This window comes from Balaenoptera borealis (genome assembly GCF_965194805.1).
Source record: "Balaenoptera borealis genome assembly, chromosome: 10".
NCBI lineage: Eukaryota > Metazoa > Chordata > Mammalia > Artiodactyla > Balaenopteridae > Balaenoptera > Balaenoptera borealis.
Window position 1 is genome coordinate 93,735,467 of NC_138874.1, and position 23,386 is coordinate 93,758,852.

The 23,386-nt window shown below is 55.6% G+C and overlaps 1 protein-coding gene across 4 annotated transcripts in view; it reads right to left on the reverse strand.

Annotated features, from left to right (window-relative positions):
• Positions 1-337: 337 nt before the first annotated feature.
• COL17A1 (collagen type XVII alpha 1 chain) overlaps positions 338-23,386 on the reverse strand; it is a 51,117-nt gene continuing 28,068 nt past the window's right edge. For 3 of the 4 annotated variants that reach the window (XM_082408249.1, XM_082408248.1, XM_082408247.1), the window contains 37 exons: positions 22,491-22,517; positions 22,326-22,388; positions 21,481-21,585; positions 20,646-20,708; positions 19,950-19,985; positions 19,258-19,311; positions 18,853-18,888; positions 18,287-18,322; positions 17,576-17,638; positions 16,339-16,374; positions 15,996-16,067; positions 15,162-15,188; positions 14,160-14,195; positions 12,306-12,341; positions 11,990-12,070; positions 10,827-10,862; positions 10,135-10,212; positions 9,165-9,218; positions 9,004-9,045; positions 8,797-8,841; positions 8,279-8,338; positions 7,920-7,946; positions 7,542-7,574; positions 7,389-7,463; positions 7,027-7,077; positions 6,429-6,554; positions 5,748-5,885; positions 5,345-5,413; positions 4,896-5,036; positions 4,288-4,377; positions 4,077-4,187; positions 3,443-3,589; positions 2,845-3,159; positions 2,217-2,354; positions 1,911-1,973; positions 1,675-1,755; positions 338-1,314 (listed from right to left, as the gene is read on the reverse strand). In XM_082408249.1, coding sequence (XP_082264375.1) covers positions 1,262-1,314; positions 1,675-1,755; positions 1,911-1,973; positions 2,217-2,354; positions 2,845-3,159; positions 3,443-3,589; positions 4,077-4,187; positions 4,288-4,377; positions 4,896-5,036; positions 5,345-5,413; positions 5,748-5,885; positions 6,429-6,554; positions 7,027-7,077; positions 7,389-7,463; positions 7,542-7,574; positions 7,920-7,946; positions 8,279-8,338; positions 8,797-8,841; positions 9,004-9,045; positions 9,165-9,218; positions 10,135-10,212; positions 10,827-10,862; positions 11,990-12,070; positions 12,306-12,341; positions 14,160-14,195; positions 15,162-15,188; positions 15,996-16,067; positions 16,339-16,374; positions 17,576-17,638; positions 18,287-18,322; positions 18,853-18,888; positions 19,258-19,311; positions 19,950-19,985; positions 20,646-20,708; positions 21,481-21,585; positions 22,326-22,388; positions 22,491-22,517 — 2,744 coding nt within the window. In that variant the 3' untranslated portion in view covers positions 338-1,261. The remainder of the gene's footprint in view (positions 1,315-1,674; positions 1,756-1,910; positions 1,974-2,216; positions 2,355-2,844; positions 3,160-3,442; positions 3,590-4,076; positions 4,188-4,287; positions 4,378-4,895; positions 5,037-5,344; positions 5,414-5,747; positions 5,886-6,428; positions 6,555-7,026; positions 7,078-7,388; positions 7,464-7,541; positions 7,575-7,919; positions 7,947-8,278; positions 8,339-8,796; positions 8,842-9,003; positions 9,046-9,164; positions 9,219-10,134; positions 10,213-10,826; positions 10,863-11,989; positions 12,071-12,305; positions 12,342-14,159; positions 14,196-15,161; positions 15,189-15,995; positions 16,068-16,338; positions 16,375-17,575; positions 17,639-18,286; positions 18,323-18,852; positions 18,889-19,257; positions 19,312-19,949; positions 19,986-20,645; positions 20,709-21,480; positions 21,586-22,325; positions 22,389-22,490; positions 22,518-23,386) is intronic. The other variant, XM_082408250.1, reaches the window with a different exon arrangement.

The window sequence follows — 23,386 nt, forward strand, 5'->3', positions numbered from 1 at the left end:
AGGCAAATCTCATAACTAGGACAAAACTCAAAAGTCTGGTTAATCAAGATAAGAATCATTAAAGGGGATATAATACTTGAGCTTCTAAAGCTACTATTACAAAAAACAAATTGAGTCAGCCTTTAGGTAAAACTAAAATATGAAAAAGGCACGATGCAGTCATTCATTATACATAGTAAGTTTTCATTAGACAGTAAAATGTCAAACTTAATTAACCGAAAATATTTTCTTTCTTTCCCTCTTTCTTTTCCTCCTTTCCTTTCTTCCTTCCTTCTTCCCTCCTTCCCTCCCTTCTTCTTGTTTTTTTTTTTTGGTTAGATGGATCACATTAAACATATTAAAAAAGAAAAAACCCTTTAATTGGAAATTTTGCAATTGAAATGACTCATCTGATAGACCACATGAATGTTTGTAGACATTGAAAAGTGCAATAAAACCAACTGCGCCCAGTCCCCCATGCGTTTCCTAAGTGCAGAGCAGGGGTGCCGGCTTCCGGCGTCAGGCAGTCTGCTCTCCCTCCCCTCCCCTTCTTTCCTCCTTGCCCCCTGCCTTTCTCTTCCTATCGGCTGCAAACTAGTTCAGTGTAACATACTATCAACTGTAGCGTGGACCTATGGAGACAGATCATAGCTGCAATCAAACAAACTTCCCAAGTGGGAATGTGATACATAGTGAGAAATAACTAGTAGAAACCCTGTCACCACCTTCAGGGGAAGTGGATTTCTTAATTTTTTCAGTTGCGAGAGTTTCTTTCTATGACTAGAAGAATGCAGAGTGAAGAGGGGAGAAAGGAGCTGAGGGCACAGCCTTGCAGCGTTGACCAGAACAGTCCCATCGAGTGGCTCCCAGGAAGGCACCCCCATCCCATCTTCCATTTTCTGGGCTCATTTTTAAGATGAAGCTCAAGGGCTCCTGAAACAACTTTTATGTACCTGACTTTCCTAGGCTGGGGCTTGAACTCAGTGCTAAAGAAGCCGAGGAGCTCAGCCCTGGACAGCAGGGAGGCCAGCTTCATCCTACCACACTGCATGCGGCCACTGTTGAGACTACCCCGTGAAGCTGTTTCAGACTGTGTACCTTGGACTGAATTCTACGTACATATATTTTGCTCCAGACTAAGATAAGGGTTCTAGTTGACTATTTGCTGTGCTGCCTCAGTAGGACAGTGAGATTCCAGCTTTTACCCTCTGGAGAGGTCTTGACATAAGCGCCATAAACCACTGCAAGAACTGGTCCAGGCGGCTGTTTCGACAAGGGTCGCTCATGGCTTGACGGCGATGCTTCTCCTTCTCCGGCCAGCATAGACTTGGTCACCTGGAAGTTGGAAGATGAATGGTAAGTTAGAAAATATCCTGTGGTCTGTGGGGACTTTCGCTTGGGTAATTACAGTAACTGTGACTACTACAAAACCGGCTTGAAAGATGAACTCTTTTGTAAGACTGTCAATTGATATAAATTGATTACCCTATTTCATTACCAGCTTGGTTCTCCTTTTCCTCCCTGCATTGACACTTTTCTTCCTTTCTCCCTGGCTGTTCATTTGATCGTTACACAAAGTATGCTGTTGCCAGTACCTGCCTTTCGTAACTGGCATCTGCCTAAAATTTTCAGGCTTGCTGTGGAACATGTGGCCTGCTTCCCAGCACTCCAGAAACTGTGGCAAGTGAGGCTTACCTTTGTCTCCTTTTTCTCCCTTGTGTCCTCGAGGGCTGGGTGGCCCAGGCTGACCTGGTGGCCCAGCAGGGCCCCTGTCACCTAGGAGGACAGAAGGGGGCACGGCTAAGCGAGGCACGGTGCAGGGCCTGAAGGAGCCGCACACGTTCCCAGCACAGCGCTGGCAAGGGAGCTGCTTCCCACAAGAGGCAGTCGTTAACACGGGATCCTGGTGGCTGTTTCCTGCCACCACTTACCTTTGGGTCCAGGGATGCCCATCTCTCCCTTCTGCCCAGGGGGTCCTGGGATGGCTCCATAAGCTGCAAGGGGGAAAAACTGGCCTTAGACTAGAGCTCATCCTGGAGCTTGGGAAGTAAAGTGATTTGTTCAGACTAACACAGGCAGGTAGTGGTAGAGTCTGGACTTGTAAGAAGAGAACAGTTTAGAATTTATCTGATTTGCAGCATCTCAAGTGTTAACAAGGTTTTTGGGGAGACTAGTTTCTGTGGAGCAGACTACACGGCAAGTGAAGTGTTGGGAAAGTAATCGGGGGATGCCCTTACTTCTGAAAAAGTCCATGAGGTCCTCGGTCACGTTGCTGTAGGCGGAGAAGACCTTGCTGATGCCGGGGGGCCCCTGGGGCCCAGGCCGGCCTGGTGGGCCCTGCACAGTGTAGGCCATCCCTTGGAGCAGGCCCTGACCTGTAAATACCAGAGTGTGGTGGGCACAGGGAGCAGGGGTCACCCGGCACCCTCTTCACGGCGGGAGCACGGTGCCCTCTGCCTGTCTGACTCCCATCCCAGCCAAACTCTTCTATGCGGCAGCAAGGGAAGAGCCTCCTCAGTCTCCCCTGTTGACAGGCACGTCTCCGCCTCCGTGGGCTTGTTTCACAGGCCTTTTACTGCATCGCTGTGCTGGTGAGCCGCCCGGGAAAGGGCTGCTTAGCAACCTTTCCTCAGCCCCACCAGAAAACCTTCATAGTCATAGACTCTTCTGGGAAAACAAAGGACAAAGACCCCAGCATCTCTGTTCCCTGCAGCATAGGTTCCAGTCCTGACTGGGCCCCTTGAACTAAGCTTGTCTTCTTCAGTCCCTGCCCGTCTGATTCCAGAACTGTTGTCCTCCTGGGTGTGGAGATGCTCACATGCTCCCGTAACCCCGCAGCGCTGAAGCCTACGTGTCCCCACTTACGCTGCAAGCTCTCAGACACCCGAACGGCCAGCTCGTTGTAATCCGGACCTCCAGCAAAGCTGGCCCCGAATCCACCGTCACCGCCATACATGCCGCCTTCTGCCGCTGCCCCGTAGCCTCGGCCCAGGCCCATGTCCAGGCCAAAGGCTCCCCCTTCGCCCATGGAGGAGCTGTAGGAAGAGGCCCGACTGAGAGAAGAGGAGCTGCCGCCCCGGCTGTAGGAGCGGTCCGTGGACACCAGGCGGCTGTCCCCGGGGGGACCCTGGGGCCCGGGAGGACCCGGTGGGCCGACGATGAAGCTGCGCACATCAGGACCTGTGGGGAAGAAGCGGCATTAGTGGGAGCCAGGTCTGGGGGAGAGAGAGAAGTGGGACTTGGGGGTGTCTCTCCCAGGGCCTCAACACCCCTGAGCAGGATGTGAACTCGCACCAAGCGGGAGCATGTGGGCTGGGAGGAAGCCGGGCTTCCTCGACCGACCGGGGCGGCTTATGTGTTCCGCCTCCAGTTCCCTTCAAGCCCTGGCTGGTTGCCCCTCTCACAGGGAGAAGCGTGGTCTGGGAGGGGATGGAGGAGGGAGAGTGACGTCAGGGACACCCACTTGTGAGGTAGCTGATCAGCTCACTCCGGAAGTTGTCGCTGTTTTCAGCTGCGTATGTCACCAGAGCGCCTGAGACACCCGGGGGCCCTCGAGGGCCTGGGGGGCCAGGGGGACCAGGAGGGCCTGGGATGGATGACAAGCCAGCAGCTGAGCAGGGGGCAAGAGAAAGAGAAAGATCAGGGATCCCCTGCCAGGACCGTGGAATTCCCAGCCTGGGCCCGTCTGGAAGGAGGCGGTGAGGGAGGCCTCCACACGCGTGTCCCGTCCTCCCCTGGAGTGACTGCTCCCCGCTGCCCTCCACCCCGAGTCCCGGGCCTCATTCAACCCAAATCATATCCCTTCCCCTCAGCCCTTCTGCCGCTGGGAGTTGGAGCTCCCGGCTGGGCACCTGGTCACCCGCTGGCCCCTGAGTTCTCTCATGACTTGGACGCATGGTGTCCCCCCCACTTCTCCCCCTGCCAGGGCTGAAAGCACCTCAACGTCAAGTGTGTCCCCCCTCCAGGATCCCAGAGCCCGGCCCTGTACCCGCTCTAGGAGGACTGGGGCCTGGGCTGAGCCCTCCATGGCTGCCCTGGCTCAGACCCGCGGGAGCCCTGGAGGTCAGGCTGCAGCCCTCGCCGGCCCCACTCCTTACTCTGCAGGTAGGACGAGAGGTCCTCCATGCTGATGCTGGACCACGCGCTGCCTGGGAGCCCTGGTGGCCCGGGGGGACCTGGGGGCCCAACAATGCCTCTGAATTCAGACCCTGAGACACCAAGGAAGAGCAAGGATCGGTCACAGCCTGGGCTAAGGAGCTCTGCCCTCCACCCCGAAGCACTCGGTCAGATGGCCCTGCTCGGCCCTACCTTGGAGCAAGGAGAGGAGCTCCTCATAGGATGGTCCCGGCAAGCCTGGGGGCCCTGGGGGGCCAGGAAGCCCAATGCGGACTCCGGAGCCTGAGGAACAAATCCCAAGTTGCGATGGATGCAGATCAGACAGGGAAGGGCAGATGGAGACACCGTGTCAGAGAGGAAGCCAGACAGAAGCAACCTGAACAGAAGTGGAGGCTGGGATAGGGGCGAGAGGGGCAGCGGGAAGAGACCGGCAGAGAGTAACGCAGACACGAGACCCTGGGTAACGGCACCACGGAGGAGAGGCCCCAGGGCCGGGGAAGAGTGCAGGTCAGAAGTGCCCACAGCCCTCCTCCTGCTGGGTGTGTGGGAGTGTGCGTGTGTGCATGTGTGTATAGAGAAGTGTGTGTGTGAGTCGTGTGTAGGACGGTGCCCGGGACACTCATTCTGGCTTCCCTCGCCAAGCTCCGTGACCTGCTCTGGAGCCACAGGTTTCAACATCTCTGAAGTGCCCCCCCTCCCTCTGGGTTGGGTGCAGCCTGGCGGGACAGGCGCAGGGGGCCACTTCCGGGATGTCCAGCACCCGCCCTCTCGCCCGCCCTGCCACGGAGGCGGACACTCACTGGACATGTAGCTGAGGATGCGGCTGCTCAGCTCTGCGTAGTCCAAAGACTGGAGGGACCAACCTCCACTGGCTCCTGGTGGCCCTGGGGGACCCCGAGGGCCCATCAGGTACTGTCGGAGATACTGACGCACATCATCCCCTGAAAGGAGAGGCAGCGCCAGTATGGACCACACGTCCAGCCTAACCTCCCCACAGACTGGCCCGAGTGACGTGTGAGCTGGGGGTTCTCAGACCCCCAGCGGGACATCAACAAGCTTCCCGTAGCTGAAGGGGCTCCTGCCCGGTTGCCTGGCCTTAGAGGGGAGAGCTGATGCCCCCTTTCCAGCTGGCTGCTGGGAGCGAGGAGGGAGTGGCTCCTTGTCCCAAGGGACCGCCAAGTGTGCCTGACAAGTGCGGGCAGGAGAGAGGGAAGGCACCCCACCCCCTAGCCCACCACAGCCGACTCACGCTGGAGCACAGCCAGGATGTCTTCAGAAGAGATGGAGGTGGAAGATGTGCTGATGCTGTACCCCGAAGCTGTGGGGAAGGAAACCGGTTACCCGCTTAGCTGGTACTGAAGCAACGCACTCATTACTCCAGAATCACAAAGACCTGGTTAACCAGCTGTTTCCGTTTGGGGGAAATGAATGCATGGGGGTGTTAGGCTATTTATAATTTCTTATTTCTATATTTCTTAATCTGAACAAACCTTTTTTGAAGCTAGATTCGGCAGCCTGATTACCGTGAATTCAGCACTGAACATCACATTCAGAAAAAGGGCAAAGCAAACAGCAAATTAAGAGACGAGGCTCCAGGAGTAACCGTGGACCCTGGGAGGAAGGTGTCATTACAGGGGTGGGGAGAGGCTTACTCTGTAAGTAGCTCACGACGAGGCTGGCCAGCTCTGAGTAGTTGAAAGTCTCACCCGTGATGGTGGTGACAGGCCCGGGGGGACCAGGTGGGCCTGGGGGACCCTGAACTCCAGATAGATAAGACCTGATACTGTCACCTGCCAACAAAGAAATAAAGCAAAGTCAGGCTTGTCCCCAAGAGGGCGTGTCCTCCCCACAGAGGTGACCTGAAGTACTTGATGAAATGCACCCACCCATCCCATTCCGCACAGGGGCCAAGGCAGGGCCAGCAGGGAGCCTAGACTCCCCTTGCTATAGATGGAGAAACTGAGGCAGACTCTGTGCCGGGCCAGGTGGCTCTCCATGGCTGTGGACCAACAAGACTCCAGTCAGCCACCCATTTGACGGAGCTCTGGTGCCCACATGTGTGGAAATCACACCCTCACCTCCACAGAGAGCACACGGATGAGGTCGGGGGAGTGCACACCAGTGTGAAAGTGTGTGTGTGTGTGTGCACGTGCATGTGGATGAGCATGTGGGTGTACGAGCCTCTGCTGGGGTGAGGACTAGTCTATGTATCAATACGTGGGCAGCTGTGAGAAGGCGGGTGTCCGGGAGCTCACAGACCTGCAGTGCTGGTGTGCGCTCACGCACACACACACACGCACACACTCTGCCCCACTCAGACGCCGGGCACTCACTCTGCATGTAGTCAGAGACGTACTGCTGAATCTCCAGGCCGGAGCTGCTGATGGAGCCTGGAGGCCCGGGGGGCCCTGGTGGGCCTGGCGGGCCCTGCATGAACATGGTGCTCGATGATGATCCCCCTGCAGGAGAGAAAGCCTCTGAGTTGGTCTCTCCACCCTGGGGTCCAACAAGGGAGCCCAGGCAATGCTTTTACAGTCTGAGGAGGGAGAGTCTTTCTCAGTAGGAGAATTAAGACAGTGGCAAAGAGCTCCTAGGAGCTCTCCCAGGCCGAGCCCTCCCTTTCCTTCGGCAACCTGCTCACCGCCCACGTGGCCTCCCTCGCCCCTGAACCCCTAGCTCCCAGGCTCTGTTCTCGCCATCATTCATCATCGGTGTTGCTAGTCATCTTTATCGTGCAGGCAACCTTCCCTCCCACCCCCGCTAACTTGTAACCTCCTTAAAGGCAGTTCAGAGATCCCAGCACGTGGAGAAAGTATCTCATCAACACTGAATCATGGATAAGTGAATGAATTAGTTAATTAACATCCTCATTGGCATGATCAGCCTCGCTTGAAGAAGGAGAGAAGAACTTTGGGCACCTTTGGTTCTTACCTCGAGAGGGCCCACTGGGAATGCCGAGAGCCCCTGGGACTCCGGGATCACCTGGAATCCAAAACAAGCAGCTCTGTTTGCATCACCTCCTCCAGGAAGCCTCCCCTGGTTCCTCAAGTTCAACCACACTGTCAGCTGTGGCTCAAAAACTGTCCCATGTTTCTCAGCCTCATTTCTGCAATGGTGTCACAGCTTCCTTGGGCAGAGACTGTCTCCCCACACCCCGGTCCCTTTCTCCCTCCAGGCTCTCCTCTCTTCAGCCTCTTCTTCCTCCCAAGGCTGTAGCATCAGCAAGTACTCGCAGCCCTCTATTCGGGCTCTGGGAGCCAGCCTTGCTCCCACTCCTCCCCGCCTTCACTGACCTCTGTCACCCTTGGGTCCCTGGGGGCCGGGTGGGCCTGGCGGTCCTTGTAGGTTGAGTCCGAGAGAACTGGAGCCTGGAGGCCAACAACACAGTGCAGTCAGCCAGGTGGGGAGGCTCTGGCAGAGCCAGCAGCAGGGGGCTCAGCACTTACCTGAGGCTGAGAACCCTGGGAGGCCTCGCTCTCCTGAGGGACACAGTAGAGAGGGGACAGTCAGCTGTGCCGGCCTCCCTCTCCCCGTGCCCCAGCCCAAGACACCACCTCCCTCCCGAGGCATCCCCAAGATTCATGATGGCTGGGGCAGCACCGGCCCTCGGGTAGTATCTAGAGCTGCCGCACAGACACATGCACACACACACACGCACGCACGCACGCACTCACGCACGCACGTAAGTTCTCAACCATCAGAGACACACTCTGATCTACCCTCACTCATCTGGACCAAACTCAAGAAGCTCAGGGATCTTGGAAGGTCAGCCTTTGCCACTCCCACCCCTACCCCAGGTTTGTTTGATGCCAGTTCTACTGTACCTTGGTGTCCTTGGGGGCCTGGGGCACCTGGAGAAGACAGACAGTCATGAGACATGTCCCACCCAGATGCTGTGACTTCAAGGGGGCCATGGGGAAGGGGTCGGGGCTCCAGGGCCAGGGCAGACTCGGGGCTTAGGGCTCCTCGTGCCTCTCCTCCCATCAGGACAAGGCAGAGGTGGATATTCTTTGCAGAGCTTCTGACCACCCCCCACCCCCTGCTGCAGGCTGCTGAGCTCCTAATGGGATAGGGCAGGAGGATGAAGACCCGCTCATCCAGCCTCATCCGAACTCTCCCGGCCACCAGCTGGGTAAGCAGGGGTACATACAGGGTCCTGCGCTCCCTAAGACACCATGCTCACCTTGCTCTCCCTTGGGGCCTGGAGGGCCAGGTGGGCCTGGAGGGCCAGAGAAGAAGGTCTCTGTAGAGGAAAGAAATAGTTTTGAGTGTGGACGATGGATGGATGGATGAATTTTCCACTAGGGACAAGTTCTGGGCTAAAGTACGTTCTAAAGTTATTTCCATATGTTTCTATGTTATACTGTCAGCATTTATCTCATTTCATGAGCATGTGTCCTACCTACTTCATCAGACCTGGGCTCCCTGAGGACAGGAACTAGGTCTCCCCAGTTGGCCCAGAAGCTCCCCAAAGGCAGATCTCCCCCAGGCTAGGCAACCAGGGATTCTCAGGGTGGCTGTGTTGGCATCAGTACCTTCTCTCCACGCAGCAGGTAGCACGGAGTTTATGCAAACACACTCACGGTGGAAAGTCAGCAGAAGGAAGCATGGTGAGTAGGTCAGAAAGGCTGCGTGCCCATGACCATGGCATGTGCTGGGGCTGGGGTAGAGAACAGGAGCGACTTGACGCCCCAGCATTACCTGAGCTGGTCAGGAGAGATCCTGGTGGGCCTGGCAAGCCTTCCCCTAGATAAGAGAGCACCCAAGACCTATTAATGCCAGGAGGTGAGCCAGGAACACTCTGCCCAGGAGCAGAAGTGACAGAGAAGCTCTTTCCTAAGAGCCGGCCCGGAAGAAGCCTGGGCTCTGGGTCCCATTGTCTCTCACCTCCCACTGCTCAGCTCTCACCTGCTGGGCCTCGGGGTCCTGGGGGTCCTGGAATGGATGGTCCTGTAGAAGAGGGTGAGGAAGAGGCAATGCTGAACCCAGGATCTTGGCTTCCTCACTAAGTGCCTTGAGCTCCCTGCCCCCAAGATTCCCCACCTTCCAAAGATCCCTGAGGTGCTCACCTGGTGGCCCGGGTGGTCCAGGTGGGCCTGGGGGACCTCGTAAATCAAGACCCTCTGTGGAAAGAAGAAACCAGAAATGAGCAAAAGCTGTCATGAGGCTGCTCTCCACCAGCCTCACCCCTCACCAGGATCCTTGGTGCCTGTGCTCACACCCACACACCAGGCCATGTGTCATGGGTCGTGGCACAGGACCCTCCAAGACCCCCTCTGCTAGAGGTGCCTTTTGCTCAGAGGCAGGGCGGGGCTGAGTCGAGCTCCCTGGTGGCTGATGGGGGTGTGCAGTGATGATTAAGAGCATGACTTTGGTGTCAAGACAGCCTGAGTTCAAATCCTGCCTCATCACTGCCAACTCATGGGCAAGTTCTTGACCTTTCAGCCTCAGCTTCCTCCGCTGTAAACCAGAGGCCCAAGATCTACATCACAAGGGCCTTGTGCAGACTCAGTGGGACGTCAAGGCACAGCGCCTGTCACATGGTGACTGTCAGACCAGGGCTGGCGTTGTCTTTGCTGTTCAGGTGTTCAGGTGTCCAGGTGCCCAGGTGGGAGGCCCAGCGGCTTCTCTGCCTGGGCTCTTTAAAGGACTCTAGGAACCGGAGGACCCAGGAGTCAGCGCTCCTAGGCCGGGCCTGTGGCTGAGAACCCAGGGACCCTTGTCGTTATTCATGGTGTGCGGGATTCAGGACTCCTCCAGTCACACTCACAGGGCTGGGTTCAGAGGCCCCATGTGACCCTGGTCCTCCTGGAATCCGGAGAGCCTCTCCGACAGCTGTGCCATCCCCTGTGACTCATCCTCCACAGCCGATAAAGCCCCTGCTGTCCTCAGCAAGCACTGCGTTTCAGAGGAACTGGCCATCCTTACACTGGGGCTCACGATGACTCGCTGCTGCAGCTGCCGCAGGCCCCAGAGCATGGCCACCTCTCCCACTCCCACCCCTGTGTCACCTGTCCCGGAGAACACGGTGGCACTCACGGGCAGAGAGGACCTCAGAGATGGAGCTCCTGCTGCCCATGAACGATTCACCAGGAAGTCCTGGCTCCCCTCGCGGGCCTGTGGGGAGGACACAGAGTTGGGGGACACCGCCTGCAGCTGTCAGTGCTTTCCCTCTGGAGCTGCCCAAGTGCTCGGCATGGGGCAGGGCCAAGCGAAGCTGACTGTGGGCGGGGCTGAGCTGACTGTGGGCGGGGCTGAGCTGACTGTAGGCGGGGCTGAGCTGACTGTTGGGGGGCTGAGCTGACTGTGGGCGGGCCTGAGCTGAGCTGACTGTGGGCGGGGCCAGAGTGTTGGCTGGGAGCGAGACACACCCCAGGAGGAACTGGAGCCGTTTTTTGGTATTTGGATAAGTTGCTGGACAGTGACACGATTCTCAGGATCTGGTCACCAGAGGCCTGAGGCCTGTGAAAATAGCTGAGCTTGATCCTGACCCAAGAGCCTCAATCTCCCTTTCGGGAGGACCCCTACCTTCTCAGAAACATGGAAGAAGGTGGGAGGAGGTGTCTCCTCTGGCTGCTGAGGCCTTGCCGGGGCCTTGGAGAAGAGCCCGGTGGCCCCTCACCTCCCTTCCCAACATGCACATCTCTCACTTAAAGATGGGACGCAGGGCCACCCCAGGAAGGAAGCTCTCCACAGCCTACAGTCATGCGTTCTTTCAGGGTGCGACATACCTTGCTGTCCTGGGAGACCAGCTGGGCCAACAGGGCCTGGAAATGGGGTTGGGGAAGAAAAGGTTTTATCACACCTCTAGGGGCAAAGTTCTAGAAAGAACTGAAGAAAAGACAGGTGCCTGCGTACATAAGTAGCTTCCTCACAAGGCATGGAACAGTGGCCCAAAGAGGTCACCTTGCTTATTTGAAAGCAATAAGCAGTTTGAGACCAGCCCTGTGGTCCATTCCAGTGAGAATTCCTCTGCCAGGCACTGGGGCCCCTGGGATGGACAGGACTGCCCTCTCTGACACTGTCCTCCGATGGTTAGGGACTTCTAAACACCCACAGTGTCCCCACTCTCACTGGAGTTTATCAGGAGGGAAGGCCGATCCGTACTTGCATCGGTCATGTTAAATAATGTATTTCATTTACACACAAACATTGTAAATAATTGAAAAATAGATATAAAAAAACAGGCATTTTGGATAAATAGAAAAAAGTATCACCCACAATTCTTTAACTTACAGGCATTTTGTTGTATTTCCTTTCAGCATTTTTTTATCTTATAAAAATATAGTTGCAACTACAGAGCACACATTATCGAGTATTCTGCTCTTTTATTTTTAAAAAAATTTTTTATTGGAGTATAGCTGATTTACAACGTTGTGTTATCTGCCCTTTTAAATAACACAGTTATCTGCTAACAACTTTAAGTCTTCATATTTTTGTAGCCATCTCGTTATTGTTGGACAATTTGGGGTATTTGCTTCAAATAGATTCCTAGCACTTTTGTTGCTCTTGATGCATATTATCAAGTTGTTTTCCAAGAGGAAACAATTTGAGGACTGACTCTGACAAATCAAATACTGGTTCTGGAGGCAGAAGGACCTGGGCCAAACCCTGACTCTGCTATTTCTTATCCGTGTGACCTTAGGCGTGTCATTTACCTGCTCGAGCCTCCAATGGTGCTGCGGGGACCTAGTGAAGCAATGCCGTGCAGGGCTTGGGATACTTGCTGGGGAGTGATCAGGGCTCACCAGGCTGTCCGGGAGGGGCTTTCTCAGCCCCTTCCTACTCTTCCCCGGCTTCTGGCCCGGGTTTCAGGATTTGAGCGAATACTGCTACAGTCAAATGCAACCAAGGCCTGATGCTGATCTGGGGCAAAGCAAGAAAACAGACTGACCTGAGGCACCTGGAGGTCCTGGAGGTCCCATGGCTCCAGGAGGTCCCGGGGGACCTGGGACAGTGAGAGTCGATGATCCCTCTGAAAACAGAAGGCACGTTGAACGCTGAGCCCCACTCTCCTCGCTCAGAGGGGACCCAGGCCAGGCTGTGGGCCAGGTCGGGCCAGTATTACGTCTGAAATCCCCCCACCCTCCTCATTTCTGACTGGGAGAGCCCAGCACTGCACCTTGCCCAAAGCACCGCGCCCACAGACCTGGAGGGTGTGGAGGCAGAGCCAGGGCAGATGCCCAGTACACAGTGCAGGTCCTGCCTACCTGAAGTCACGATCCTGCCTGGAGCTCCCGGTTCACCTGGGAGGGGAGGAAAAGGAGAGTGGTTATTCCCAGGATCAATTAGTGGCTCAATAAATCATTTTCAAGGCTTCTGATTGCATTTGAGACCCACTCCTGGGCTTCTAACCCTCAGGCTAAAGGCATTTTAATGAACTGAAGGGGAGCATACAGGATGCATTAAGCACCAATCTCTGCACTGGAGACCCTGGAGGCTCGAGCATCAATCTTCTTGGCCCACATTAGCTTTTGGAAGAAGCTGGGACTCTGCGAAGGGGCTTCATTTGCGGATGTTGCAGAGTCTGCCTTTTGGTGAGGCCAGAATGAGCTGACTCGGGAGTCATTCCCCCTCCCACACTGGGCATTGCAGGCTCTTACTAGGAATCGCTTTAGGTGGGAAAAGCACTGAGAGGTCAAAGAGCAGAGGCAGTGAGCCTGCGGGGCAGAGCCCGGTTCCCAGGGCTCCTCAGGGGCTAATTCCCTGGGACAGTAGTAGGGTCTGCACAGAGTCCACAGGGGGTTCTGTGGTCTGGGAAACTCCGAGTTACGTAAAGGTTAACAGATCTCTTCTGTGCCTTGTGTCTTAGAGGGTTGAAAATGCAAATGTGCATGGAGTACTTCCAAGAAGGGAATGTCAGATTCACACTTTACCAAGGCTGTCGCCATGAGGAATCTCCACTGATTGGAAATCCACATTCTGAAGAACCAAGTGAGTGAAGTAGAGGATGGAAAAACTCTTGACTGGAGATTCTTCTGGGACTTTTTTGTCATTTCCCAAGGCCTGTGGGCAATTCAGTCATCCACACACTGAGGGGTGATATCGATTTCCCCCTTTGGGGAAGTAGAGGGATGGGCTCTGCTTGCAATCTGCCAGCCCCTTGGGGTCAAGGCCAAGAGAAAGCACTTGAGTTTATTTTTGTTGGAACACAATCCAGTATCAGGTAAAATGTCCACCTCTTGTGCACACTAGACAGAAAGTCACAGGCCCTGAAGATGGGCAGGGTGTCTCTCCTCGAGAATCCCCAAGCCTCTGATCTCTTACTAAAGATGCCATCAATCCATGAGCAGATCTGTGGACCCAGAGACGTGTCTGCTTGGGCTGTACTTGAAAGAACTCCTTGGCCCAACCTGTGGTTAGCCATAGTTTCTGGAAAGCAGGTCCCTCCCAAGGTGACAGAGGGAAACTCCACCGAACGTCAGGGTTCAGGAACGTGGGGTCACAGGGACAGAAGGAGAAGGACCGTCCCTGAGCAGCCCCTTTCCTGGACTGGCTCAGGGTTGGGGTCTGATGGTCCAGACCGGATGCGAGTGTCGCCCTACATGTAAGGGTCAAAGTCCTGAGGATGCCCCTCTGAGAACTCTGACACTGCCCTCTTAGTAACATCTGAGAGGCTCCTCACTGCCGGCGTCAAAGCCCCCTCTCAGAAAGGGGGTGGCAGTGTCCCCGTTACACTGAGGCCTGTGTGGACCATAAAACCTGTCCCAGGGAAGAGGCACATCATGGGGGGACCACGCCTAGGTGAGGGGACGGAGCACTCGTGGGGGGCATTACAGAGTCAGCGGTGGGGACAGCACCCTTGCAGATCCTCCTCCATCGAGGGCTTGGAGACATCCAGGCACCAAAGCGAGGCTCTGGATTGTGGGGGGAAGGGTGGGGCTTGAGGAGTCAGGGCTTAATTGATCAGAAGAATCCCTGGCTCCCCAGCCTCACAGCCTTCCACTGAAGCCACTAGATGCCACTAATGATCCAGGCTCTGGCCACAGAGGGACCTCCCTCCTGCCAATGCCTCCCCTCCTGCAAAAATGACCAGTGACTGTCTAATTTGGAAAATCACTTACCTTTAGCCCCTGGTCGGCCGGGGGTACCAGGAAGTCCTGGTGTGATTGAAAACAAGTCAGTCAGGATGATTAAGGGCCAGCAATTCCAGACCCCCTGTGGTAGTACCTAGCGCTCTGTCACTGGCAAGGCCACAATTGCTGACTGAAACCTGCAGACCCACCTGGCTCAGCCTTCTGCCTAAGCCCAGCCCCCTGAGGGAGCCTCTTGCTCTGGAGCCCTTCTCCCTCTCTAGGAAATGGAACAACAGCTGGGCTGCAGGCAGAGGCTCACAGGCCCAGCTTTGGGGGATCCCAGTCCCTCTGGGTGATGAGCCCCCTGCAGCCTGCAAAGCGGCCATTGTAACCCACCGGCCCTGCAGCCTGGGGGAGTAGGGGCTGGGCTTCCTGTATCTGATGCAACACCCCCTCTTGCTTTTGTCCACAACTCCACCAGGGAGCATTTGAAAGATATCCCTGTGCGCTCAACTGCTGGGGGTAGGGAGATGCTGTTTGATTTTATTTTACATCTTTGCCTAATTTCCTTTAGGACTTGGGGCTGGTGTGGTGACAGCTTCTCAAATCCAAGTGGGTGCACACTGTCCAACTATCGGACAGGCTTTGACACTGGGGCTGTCCCAGGGAGGCTGGGCCCTTCTGCATGAGATGAGCGCCCACTCCCTACCGTGCCACAGGAGATGTGGGCCTCTGTGGGGCTAATGGGACTCCTGGGCCTGGAGCCTCCTCTTGGGGGTCCCTGCACCAAAGGGGACCAGGCTCAGGCAGACAGAATTCACACGTGATCTAACCTCATCTCTCCTAGAATGGCTTTCTAGATTGTTCTGTGCATATTTTTCCTTCCTAAGGTGTTTCTCAAGACTCACATTAAAATGACCTGAACCCATTTTTGCTGGGGGAGTGAGGGAAGGAGAGGAGACACTAAGGTGACTGGAGCAGCATCTGCCGAATGCTGGGAGTGGGAGGCTTGGCGGTGGCATTTGAAGTGGCAGTGACCCGATGACTCACCCTGAGGTCCTTGGGGTCCTGTGAGACCTATGGAGAGTAGAAGACATGAGAGGAGAGTTGAAGGGCGGAGGAGCCGACCCCTCAGCAGCAGGAGAGGGCGGAAGGGGTTGGTGGGCGCAGGAGGACGAACCCCGTGTCTGGGGCAGCCGGACTCCAGGGTCCTCGCAGCCCTGGATGAGAGCAGTTTTCTGACTCACTGTTCCATCAGGGGATGGTTCTTAGCCCATTTGGGGTCACAGACCCTTTGGGGTCTGAGAGCTACAAACCCAGAAAGTTCATACACTCACTGACCCCTAAGGCTGCCCCCAGGCTCCCTCCTGGGTGCTCTCCCCATCTGTGCACCCACCAAAGGAGCCCGGAGGCCCCCTGTTCCTCATCGGCCCCTGAGGATTGCCACCTTGTCCTCCCGGCTTTCTTGGCTTGTTTTGATTTGTTCCTCCTGCAGCCCTGAGGATCTTGCTCCTGCTGGGCCTTTGGTGGAGACCCTAACAATGGCTTATCTCCCCAGACTGGTGGCTATTGGCGAGGGTCCAGGTACGGCCCAAGGGGGTCCACAGGGGAAGGGCTCAGAGGACCCAGACACTGAGGTGGTGATAAACTGCCATTTTCAAGAGACTCCTTGCCCCTTTCTAGAACCCCTTGCTTTCAGTGTTGATCTCTCTTTTCCAAGTTGCCAGACTTGGTGACTCAGGTGTCAGGACTCACAGCCGCTGTGCCCGGCTCAAGCCAGCAGTTGTGGCATTTTCCTAATGAGCTGCTAGAGGAAAATGGATTAAGGAAGGTACATACATACACACACACAGCATGGCCAGCTCCCGCCTCCTACTCTGTTACCTGGCTTTCCTGGGTCTCCAGAAGGTCCTGGTAAGCCCCGGGTTCCGGGCATCCCTGGAAGACCTTGTTCCCCTAGAGAAAGCATGACCAACGTGGAAACGTTTTCCTTTTAGGCAAGCTGACCAGCCAACGTATCGGAGCCAATGGTCTCTTGGGGTTTTACTGAGTAACTTGCTGGCAGGTGGAAGGGAAGAGGGGGATGAGACCGGGACCTTGCACATCTCCCTGTGATGTACGCCCTCTGGCCTTGTGATCGGGGGGCTGGGGGCTGCGCGCTGGGACGTAGGCGGGGTGGGGGGGAGTGGCGGGCCAGGGGAGTGAGGAGAGCAGCTCAGTGACCAACCTCTTGGGCCTTGGTGTCCGTCGGGGCCAGCTTGTCCTAGGAAAGCAGATGCAAGCTCATCAGTGACTCTGGGAGCTACTCTGGGACTCTCTCCCTCCACTGCCTTACAGCCTCACAAGCTGTCTCCTAGGTGGGGCGCCCGTGCATCCCCTCCTGCAGCCATCAGACGAGGAAGAAGCCCTGTCGTTGTCACACCTGCAGGGTGCAGCTTTCCCCCTGCCCTCTCCTCCTAAGCCAGTAATGCCTCTTCTCCTGCTGGGAACTGTTCCATGGCCCCCACTGCATCTCCCGCATTGAGGGCACAGGACTCGCACACACCAGATGCTCAATACACGTCGGCCTCATTTGGTCCAGGTCCTGGAGGTCAAGATTCTCCAAGATCTTGTCTCCTCTGCTGTAGGCATTATCCTAACCTCCGTCCAAAGTGATGTCCTTCTGGGACCAGCTCTTCCCACCTGCTTTTTCCCACCTCTTTGTCTTTCCTCACTCATGTCTCTGCGTGGCATTTTCTAAATTGATGTGATTAAAATCTTTACTTTTTAGAACCATCTGAAAAGCCACCTCCTTCATCCTTCTGGTTGGAAGAAACTTCTCTCTCTACTGTTTCCGCATAGCACCCTGTACCTGTCGTGGCCCTTGTCATCTCACACAAGCTTTATCTCCCCTCGAGGGAGGTAAAGCATCTTACTCGCCCAGCACAGCACCCTGCACACCATCAGCGCTTCCTAACACTTTGTTAATGAATGAGATCATGAATGCACCACATCTCCATTGGTGGGGCTTAGACCCTTCTGGGATGTGGTGTCAAATGCCTGGCCCCGTGGGGGGTCTTTAGCCAGCTTCCTTGTCCTGGCTGACAGGTCCCTCAGTAAGGGTCAGCCAAAGGGCTGAACCCTGGAGTATCAGGGTTATGCCTGGAATTCTGCGGGTCCCAAAGAACCTCAGCCCTTGTTTGTCCTCCCCAGGGGCCTGAGGATCTTAGAGGCAGGAACCGGGGCAGATGGACCATGTCCTGCCAAGCCCCTCCAGAGCAGTAAGAAACTGTTAGAGACAGCGGCAGCTCTCTGAGCCCCAAGAGGGATGCCCAGATCCAGGAACAGCCTGTAAATGGAGCCTCTACCAGGGGTGGGTAGATTAGAGAATGGGAGATGCAGCTCTAGGAGGATCTCAACTCTAGGGCCATGATGATGACTGCGGCAGGGCAGACCCATGGTGTTTGCTGCTGTGAGACACTCACCCATTGCTCCTTTAGGCCCGGGCTCACCCACAGCACCAGGTAAACCTTTCAAGCCAGGCTCGCCTGCAAAGGAAATGGAGTAGGTGTTTGGAGGAGCTTGACAGTGGTAGAACACTCTACCCTCCCGGCCACCTCCAAGGCTGCCACCTCCCCAACCAGAGGAGCTTGGTGTGCCAACCAGAGGTTGGGGACACAGCGTCAGCTTTGATTCTAAAGTCAGGCCTCCCACCCCCGGCAGCAGGCACGGACTGGCCCAGAGGCCATGCCTGGTCTGAAGGGGCCTGTGTATGAGTCTTATTTCCTTGGCAACAAAAAGCTGCCCCTTGTAGCCAAAGCACTAGTACTGTTAATTTCCTTTTTAATCATGCAAGTTGGCAGGAGGTAAGTGGATACAAGTAGTGCAAACTTTCTGCCACTTAGGGAAGAGCTTAATTTTCCCAACTCAATTCTTCAAAAGAATCAGAGATAATCATAAACTCCCTTTTCTGCTCCAAACACTTACTGTCTGGACCATACATGTTGATGCTGGCTTATACTCCATTCAGTGCTTTATTTTATGTTGTCCTGCTTTTTTCTAGATTGCAAGTCCCCTGAAGGTTTTAGACAGAGATTCTGTCTCCTACTTCTGTATTTTTTCCCCCCATCTCCAGTACCCAATGGATTTACAAAAAGTCTTTAGTGGATCACAGTAGATTCCTGTGTGGGACTGACCTGTGAGGCCTCGGGGTCCTTTCTCACCCTGGTCACCTAAAATAAAAATGGGGCAGGGGTTGGGGGTGGAGGAAGCAAGCATCAGTCAGGAGCAAGGAAAAGAATCTCACCCAGTAAGAGGGACCCTGGGCTGCAGAACGGTTCCCACTGTACCTGTAAGCTTCTGTCAGCTGAATGTTGGCAAGAACTCAGCATTAACAAAGCCCAAAAGGCACACTAGATAGATCTTTTCCGGGTCAGGGCCCACCCACAAACTGACCCAGGCCCTGCTGTCACACCAGTGGGTGCTGTGGGCAAGAGGGGCACCAGACTATAGAGAAGAAGCCTCAGTGCTGCATCCATGCCACCCCGAGGACCACCCAACCACAGCATTGTGACACTGGTGCTGTTTCTCCTCTTTGTGCCTCAGTTTCCCTGAGAGGTTCGAGGAATCTCAGATCCCTCCCAGCCCCAGGGTCCAGGAGCCAAGTCATATGGGTTTTTGGACACTGGGGCAGGGGTCACATCTGGGTTCCCAGGAGTCGGCAGGCTGTGGTGTTGTCCGAGCAGCAGCGGGAGAAGCATACCTTTGGGTCCTGGTGGTCCCATAGGTCCTTTGTCACCTGAAAAGGAAATGGACACCTTAGCGTAAAGAGCCTTGGTAGGGACGACCAACAAGGGGCAGAGTCTGCGTCTGAAGACAGGCTCCCCCGCGGTCCTGACTGCCCCTTCCCTTCATGCCCCTGTCGGCCTGCACAGGCTGTTGGCGTGTCCACCAGACCCTGTCCCCCGAGACCTCCTCCTTTTTTTTGGCCATACCATGCAGCATGTGGGATCTTAGTTCCCTGACCAGGGTTTGACCCGTGCCCCCTGCGTTGGAAGCATGGAGTCCTAACCACTGGACCACCAGGGAAGTCCCCCAGACCTCCTTCTTAAGTGAGTGGCATCTACAAGGTGATGCCCCCTCCCTCTAACCCCTTCCCCCAGCTTACCTTTGATGCCAGGGAGTCCCACTTCACCTCGGAGCCCTTGGCGACCTACAGAGCCTGCACACAGAGGAAACCACATGGGTGGATGAGGGTCCCCAACTTTGGAAGGGAGGGACATGCACACGGCACACACACACACACACAACACGTACACACACCTACTTGGCACACAAATGTACACACACACATAGGCACACACACTCCCTGGAGTAAAAGTCAAGGGCCGCTGTTCACAGACTCCTCCCCATGTCCCTGCTACATCGTCCTGGTCCAGGTTCCTTGTCCCTGCGATTACCAGGCCCGGGGATGAGGACCCCTCACGGGACCCTGGCAGAGACGCTGGCCTGCATCACAGAGTGGGCTGCAGCTCAAGACTCCCAGGACAGCAGGACAAGCTCTGGCCCACAGGGGATCAGGTGAGGCGGGCGCTTTGCTCAGATCAAGGCAGGCTGGGAGCTGCCTGCTGCTGAAGCTGCTGGAGGGCCTCGTGCCCCAAGTCAGGTCAGAACAGATCTCATGGGACCCATCGGTACCAGCCTCAGCCGCAGGGGACACACGTGCAGATGTGAGTTTTGTGTCTCTTAGAGGCTCTCTTTATAATTGCTTCTTTTGCTTTAAAAATGTTTGTTTCTCCATTTAACATCCCTCTCTTTGCCCCAGAAATAGCGTCTATTTATGAGAAGAAGGCTACTGACCTGGGGGACCCTGTGGGCCAGGAAAACCGCTAGAACCTGAGGAGGACAACACGACAACGATGATCAGATGGGTCGGGTACAGGCCAGGGACACTGACCCCATGGTGAGTGGCAGGTGGAAGGGGTGGGGCACGCACCCCCAGGTGAGGGCTGCGTGTGCGCACCAGGACCCCAGAGCCAGTGGGTTCAGGAGTGATCCCAGTGCAAAGTCCTCCTTAGGGAGGAAGCTGTAGCTGCTGGGATCAAGTGACCCTTTGCTCCTTCCCAGTCAAACATTTGAGCTGGGGTAGGGGCAGGGGCAGGGAGGAGAGTGGACCAGATGGGCATCGCACTGTGAGAAGGCCCCATTTGCCTGGCTTGTCCAGACATATTGCTCTCAAATGTTTGCATCTGGGCCCTAGCCAGCAAAGAAATTGTCTGACTTCTGATTTCCAGATCCATTCCCCCACTTAGGGGCCACATAACAGGGCCATCAAAGAGAGATGGAAACGTGACTCCCAAATCCACCACAGAGCCAAAAATACAGCCCCAATCCTGATACCCAGGGACTTCTTTGTGGGGGGGACCCTCTGTGGGCCCGTCGACCCCGCACAGGCCTGGGACCGTGGGTTAGGACCATCTGGGATCCCAGCGTCTGGACCTCTGAGATCCATCCTGGATGTGGCAAACTTGGGTACCGTCTGGGTACCTGACTTACCTTTGGGACCCACAGAACCTGGGACACCAGGTGGGCCTTGAATGCCCGGTTGACCAGCATCCCCTGGGGAGAAATAAGCACTTTGAGAGGGTACCCCTAGTTTGGTTGCCCACCCAGCCCGGTGGTGTCATTTGCAGGGTGGAGGGAACACTTCCCACCCTGCCGGTGGTCTCTGATCCACTGGGGCCTCCATGAGGCCAAGAATCAGCAAAACAGTTCAGTTTCTACCTCCAGAGTCTTTATATTCCATGAAGTCTGGCACTCAGTAGGTGCTCAATAAATATTTGTTGCCTGGTTGAGCAATATTTTTAAGAGAGAGTGAAGCTAAAAATAAAGCTTCTTGCTCACCATCTTTTGGCCCTGAGAGGATTTCTGGTGTCTGTGCTTCATTTCCCCTGATGAAAGCAGGCTCATTGTTAAGTATCTAATGCAACATCTTCCCAGCTCCCTCCAGGGCTGGGCTTGCGTCTGAAACTTTCCCTGCCTCCTTCCAGCCAAGAGAGGCTTCAGGGCAGGCACCCCACTCTGCCTTCCGTCAGGCCCTGCCCTGAGCTCTCCACCTCAGCCCTGACTCGTCCCCACCCCCTCTCGGGAAGATCATTTCTCCCTGTGACCACGTTCTGTGGACTCAGACTGCAGGGGTCTTAGCCCCAGGCTTGAACGCACAGCCCAGCCCACGCCCCCTCATTAGACCACAGTCTCCGCAGGGCCCAGCACAGCCCCTGGCTCAAGGCAGGTGCTCAGCTAATGCTAGTAAAAGACAGAGGGAGGGAGAATGATGTAAGAAGGAAGTGTGGACGCAGCTAACCCTCCTGGTGAAGGAGTCACCTCTTACCTCTGTCTCCTTTCTCTCCAAACCCAGGAGGCCCTGGTTCACCGCGAGGTCCCATGGGGCCTTCTCGCCCTCTCTGGCCCATGGGTCCCTCCATGCCAGGCTCTCCTAAAGACAGGAATGTCCATCTCAGGGCCGCGAAGGACGCCACAGGCAGCACCTCGCTGGCGGGACACCTGCCTGGAGTGTCCACACCCAACTGCCTACCTCTCTCTCTCCCCTGTAGCCCAGACTCAAAGCAGAAGCCAGAGAGTTTGAAAATGCAAGTGGATCATGTCACATTTCTGCCCCAACCTGCAAGTGGCTTCTCTACTCACTGGGAGTAAAAGCTGAACCCTCACAAGGCCTCCAGGGCCCCTCCCTTTCGACTCTCTGCCTCTTAGTGGGCTCCAGCACCCGCCCCCATTCCTCCTGCTCCTCCGCAAGCTCCTGGACCCATGGGCACACGCTTGCCCCGGGGCGTGTAGCTGCTCCCTCTGCCTAGAAGGTTCCCCCAGATCTCCTCAGGCCTGGCTCTCTCCCGCCTTCACATCTTTGCTCAAATGGCACCTTCTCAGCAAGGCCTTCCCTGCCGGCCCTATTTTCAATTACCCCTCAGCCCTCCCAAGGCTCCACTGGGCTCTGTGTTCCCATTTCACGAGCCACTTCCTCCCTCTATGTACTTCACTTGTTTATCATGTCTGTTGTTTATCTCCACCCAAAAGTAGGCAGGGGTTTTGTTTTGTTCACCACATCTCCCCAGTACCTAAAACAGGGTCTGGCACACAGCAGGCACTTAACGAACATTTACTGAATGAATGAATGAATGAGGGAATGAGGGAATAAGTGAACAGAAAAGCGGTTCTTACCCACGCTGCCTTTTTGTCCCTTTGGTCCCTCTGGACCTTGGTGGCCCAAGGGCCCAGGGATACCTGTGGACACACAAGAATAGCTCAGCCCTGCCTTCCTCCCAAACCCCAGGAGCAAGGACCGGGCAGTCTGCAACCCCAGCAGAGTCATCAGAGGCTACGCACCTGGAGTCCCAGGGAACCCTCGATCTCCTGTGGGGACAGAGAGAAAAAAGTCAGCCAGAGAGCTCAGGCCCATCACCTAAAGGAGCCACCCGTGGAATTCAGGTAGGATCGCCAAATTTAGCAAGTAAAAATATGGTACTCTCAGTTAAGTTTGAATTGCAGATAAACATTGAATAAACTTTTAGTTACAGTGACAAGAGATGTAGTGTTTATATGTAATTCACATTTGACTAGGCATCCTATATTACGGTCAGGAGGGGTGTGGGACCTGCAAGCTGGAGCCTTGAGGAAGGGGGGCTGAGGTGGTGACCCAGGGTGTGCGTGTCGGGGCAGGGAATCCTGAAGTTGAGGGCCACCAAGTGGAGGAACCCCAATTCCTGCACCAGGATCTCCTGGGAAGGAGAGAGGGGCGACCCTGTCATCCCCAATAGTGATTCTCAGAATGGTCTGTGCACCCCTGGCCTCAGAACCACCCGGGCTGATCCAGGCCACAGGCTCACGGCCCCACTCACACCTGCTCATCAGAGGCCCTGGCAGTAGGGCCCAGAATCTTCCAGCAATTCCCACATACCCCGAATCTTGAGAATCCCACTCAGCTAGATCGAGGGGCACTTCTGTGGTCACTGGGATTGGAAAGCTCTTCCTCCCACCCCTAGGCCTGTCCCAGTGATTGTCAGACCACTTTTCTGAGGACATATATCAGTTTCCTACAGCAACACTGTGCCACCCAAGTTAGCAGGTGACTGTCCCCCAGCTAACCAACACTGAGGGGCACCTTTTCCTGTGACTATGTCCTGTCTCCCTGCCAGATGCCCCACTTCCCCTGGAGGCAGGTGGTGGTGCTCCTACTGAATTCCCCCCCCCGCTCAGGAGCTCCATTCCTGACTGGTGGCTTT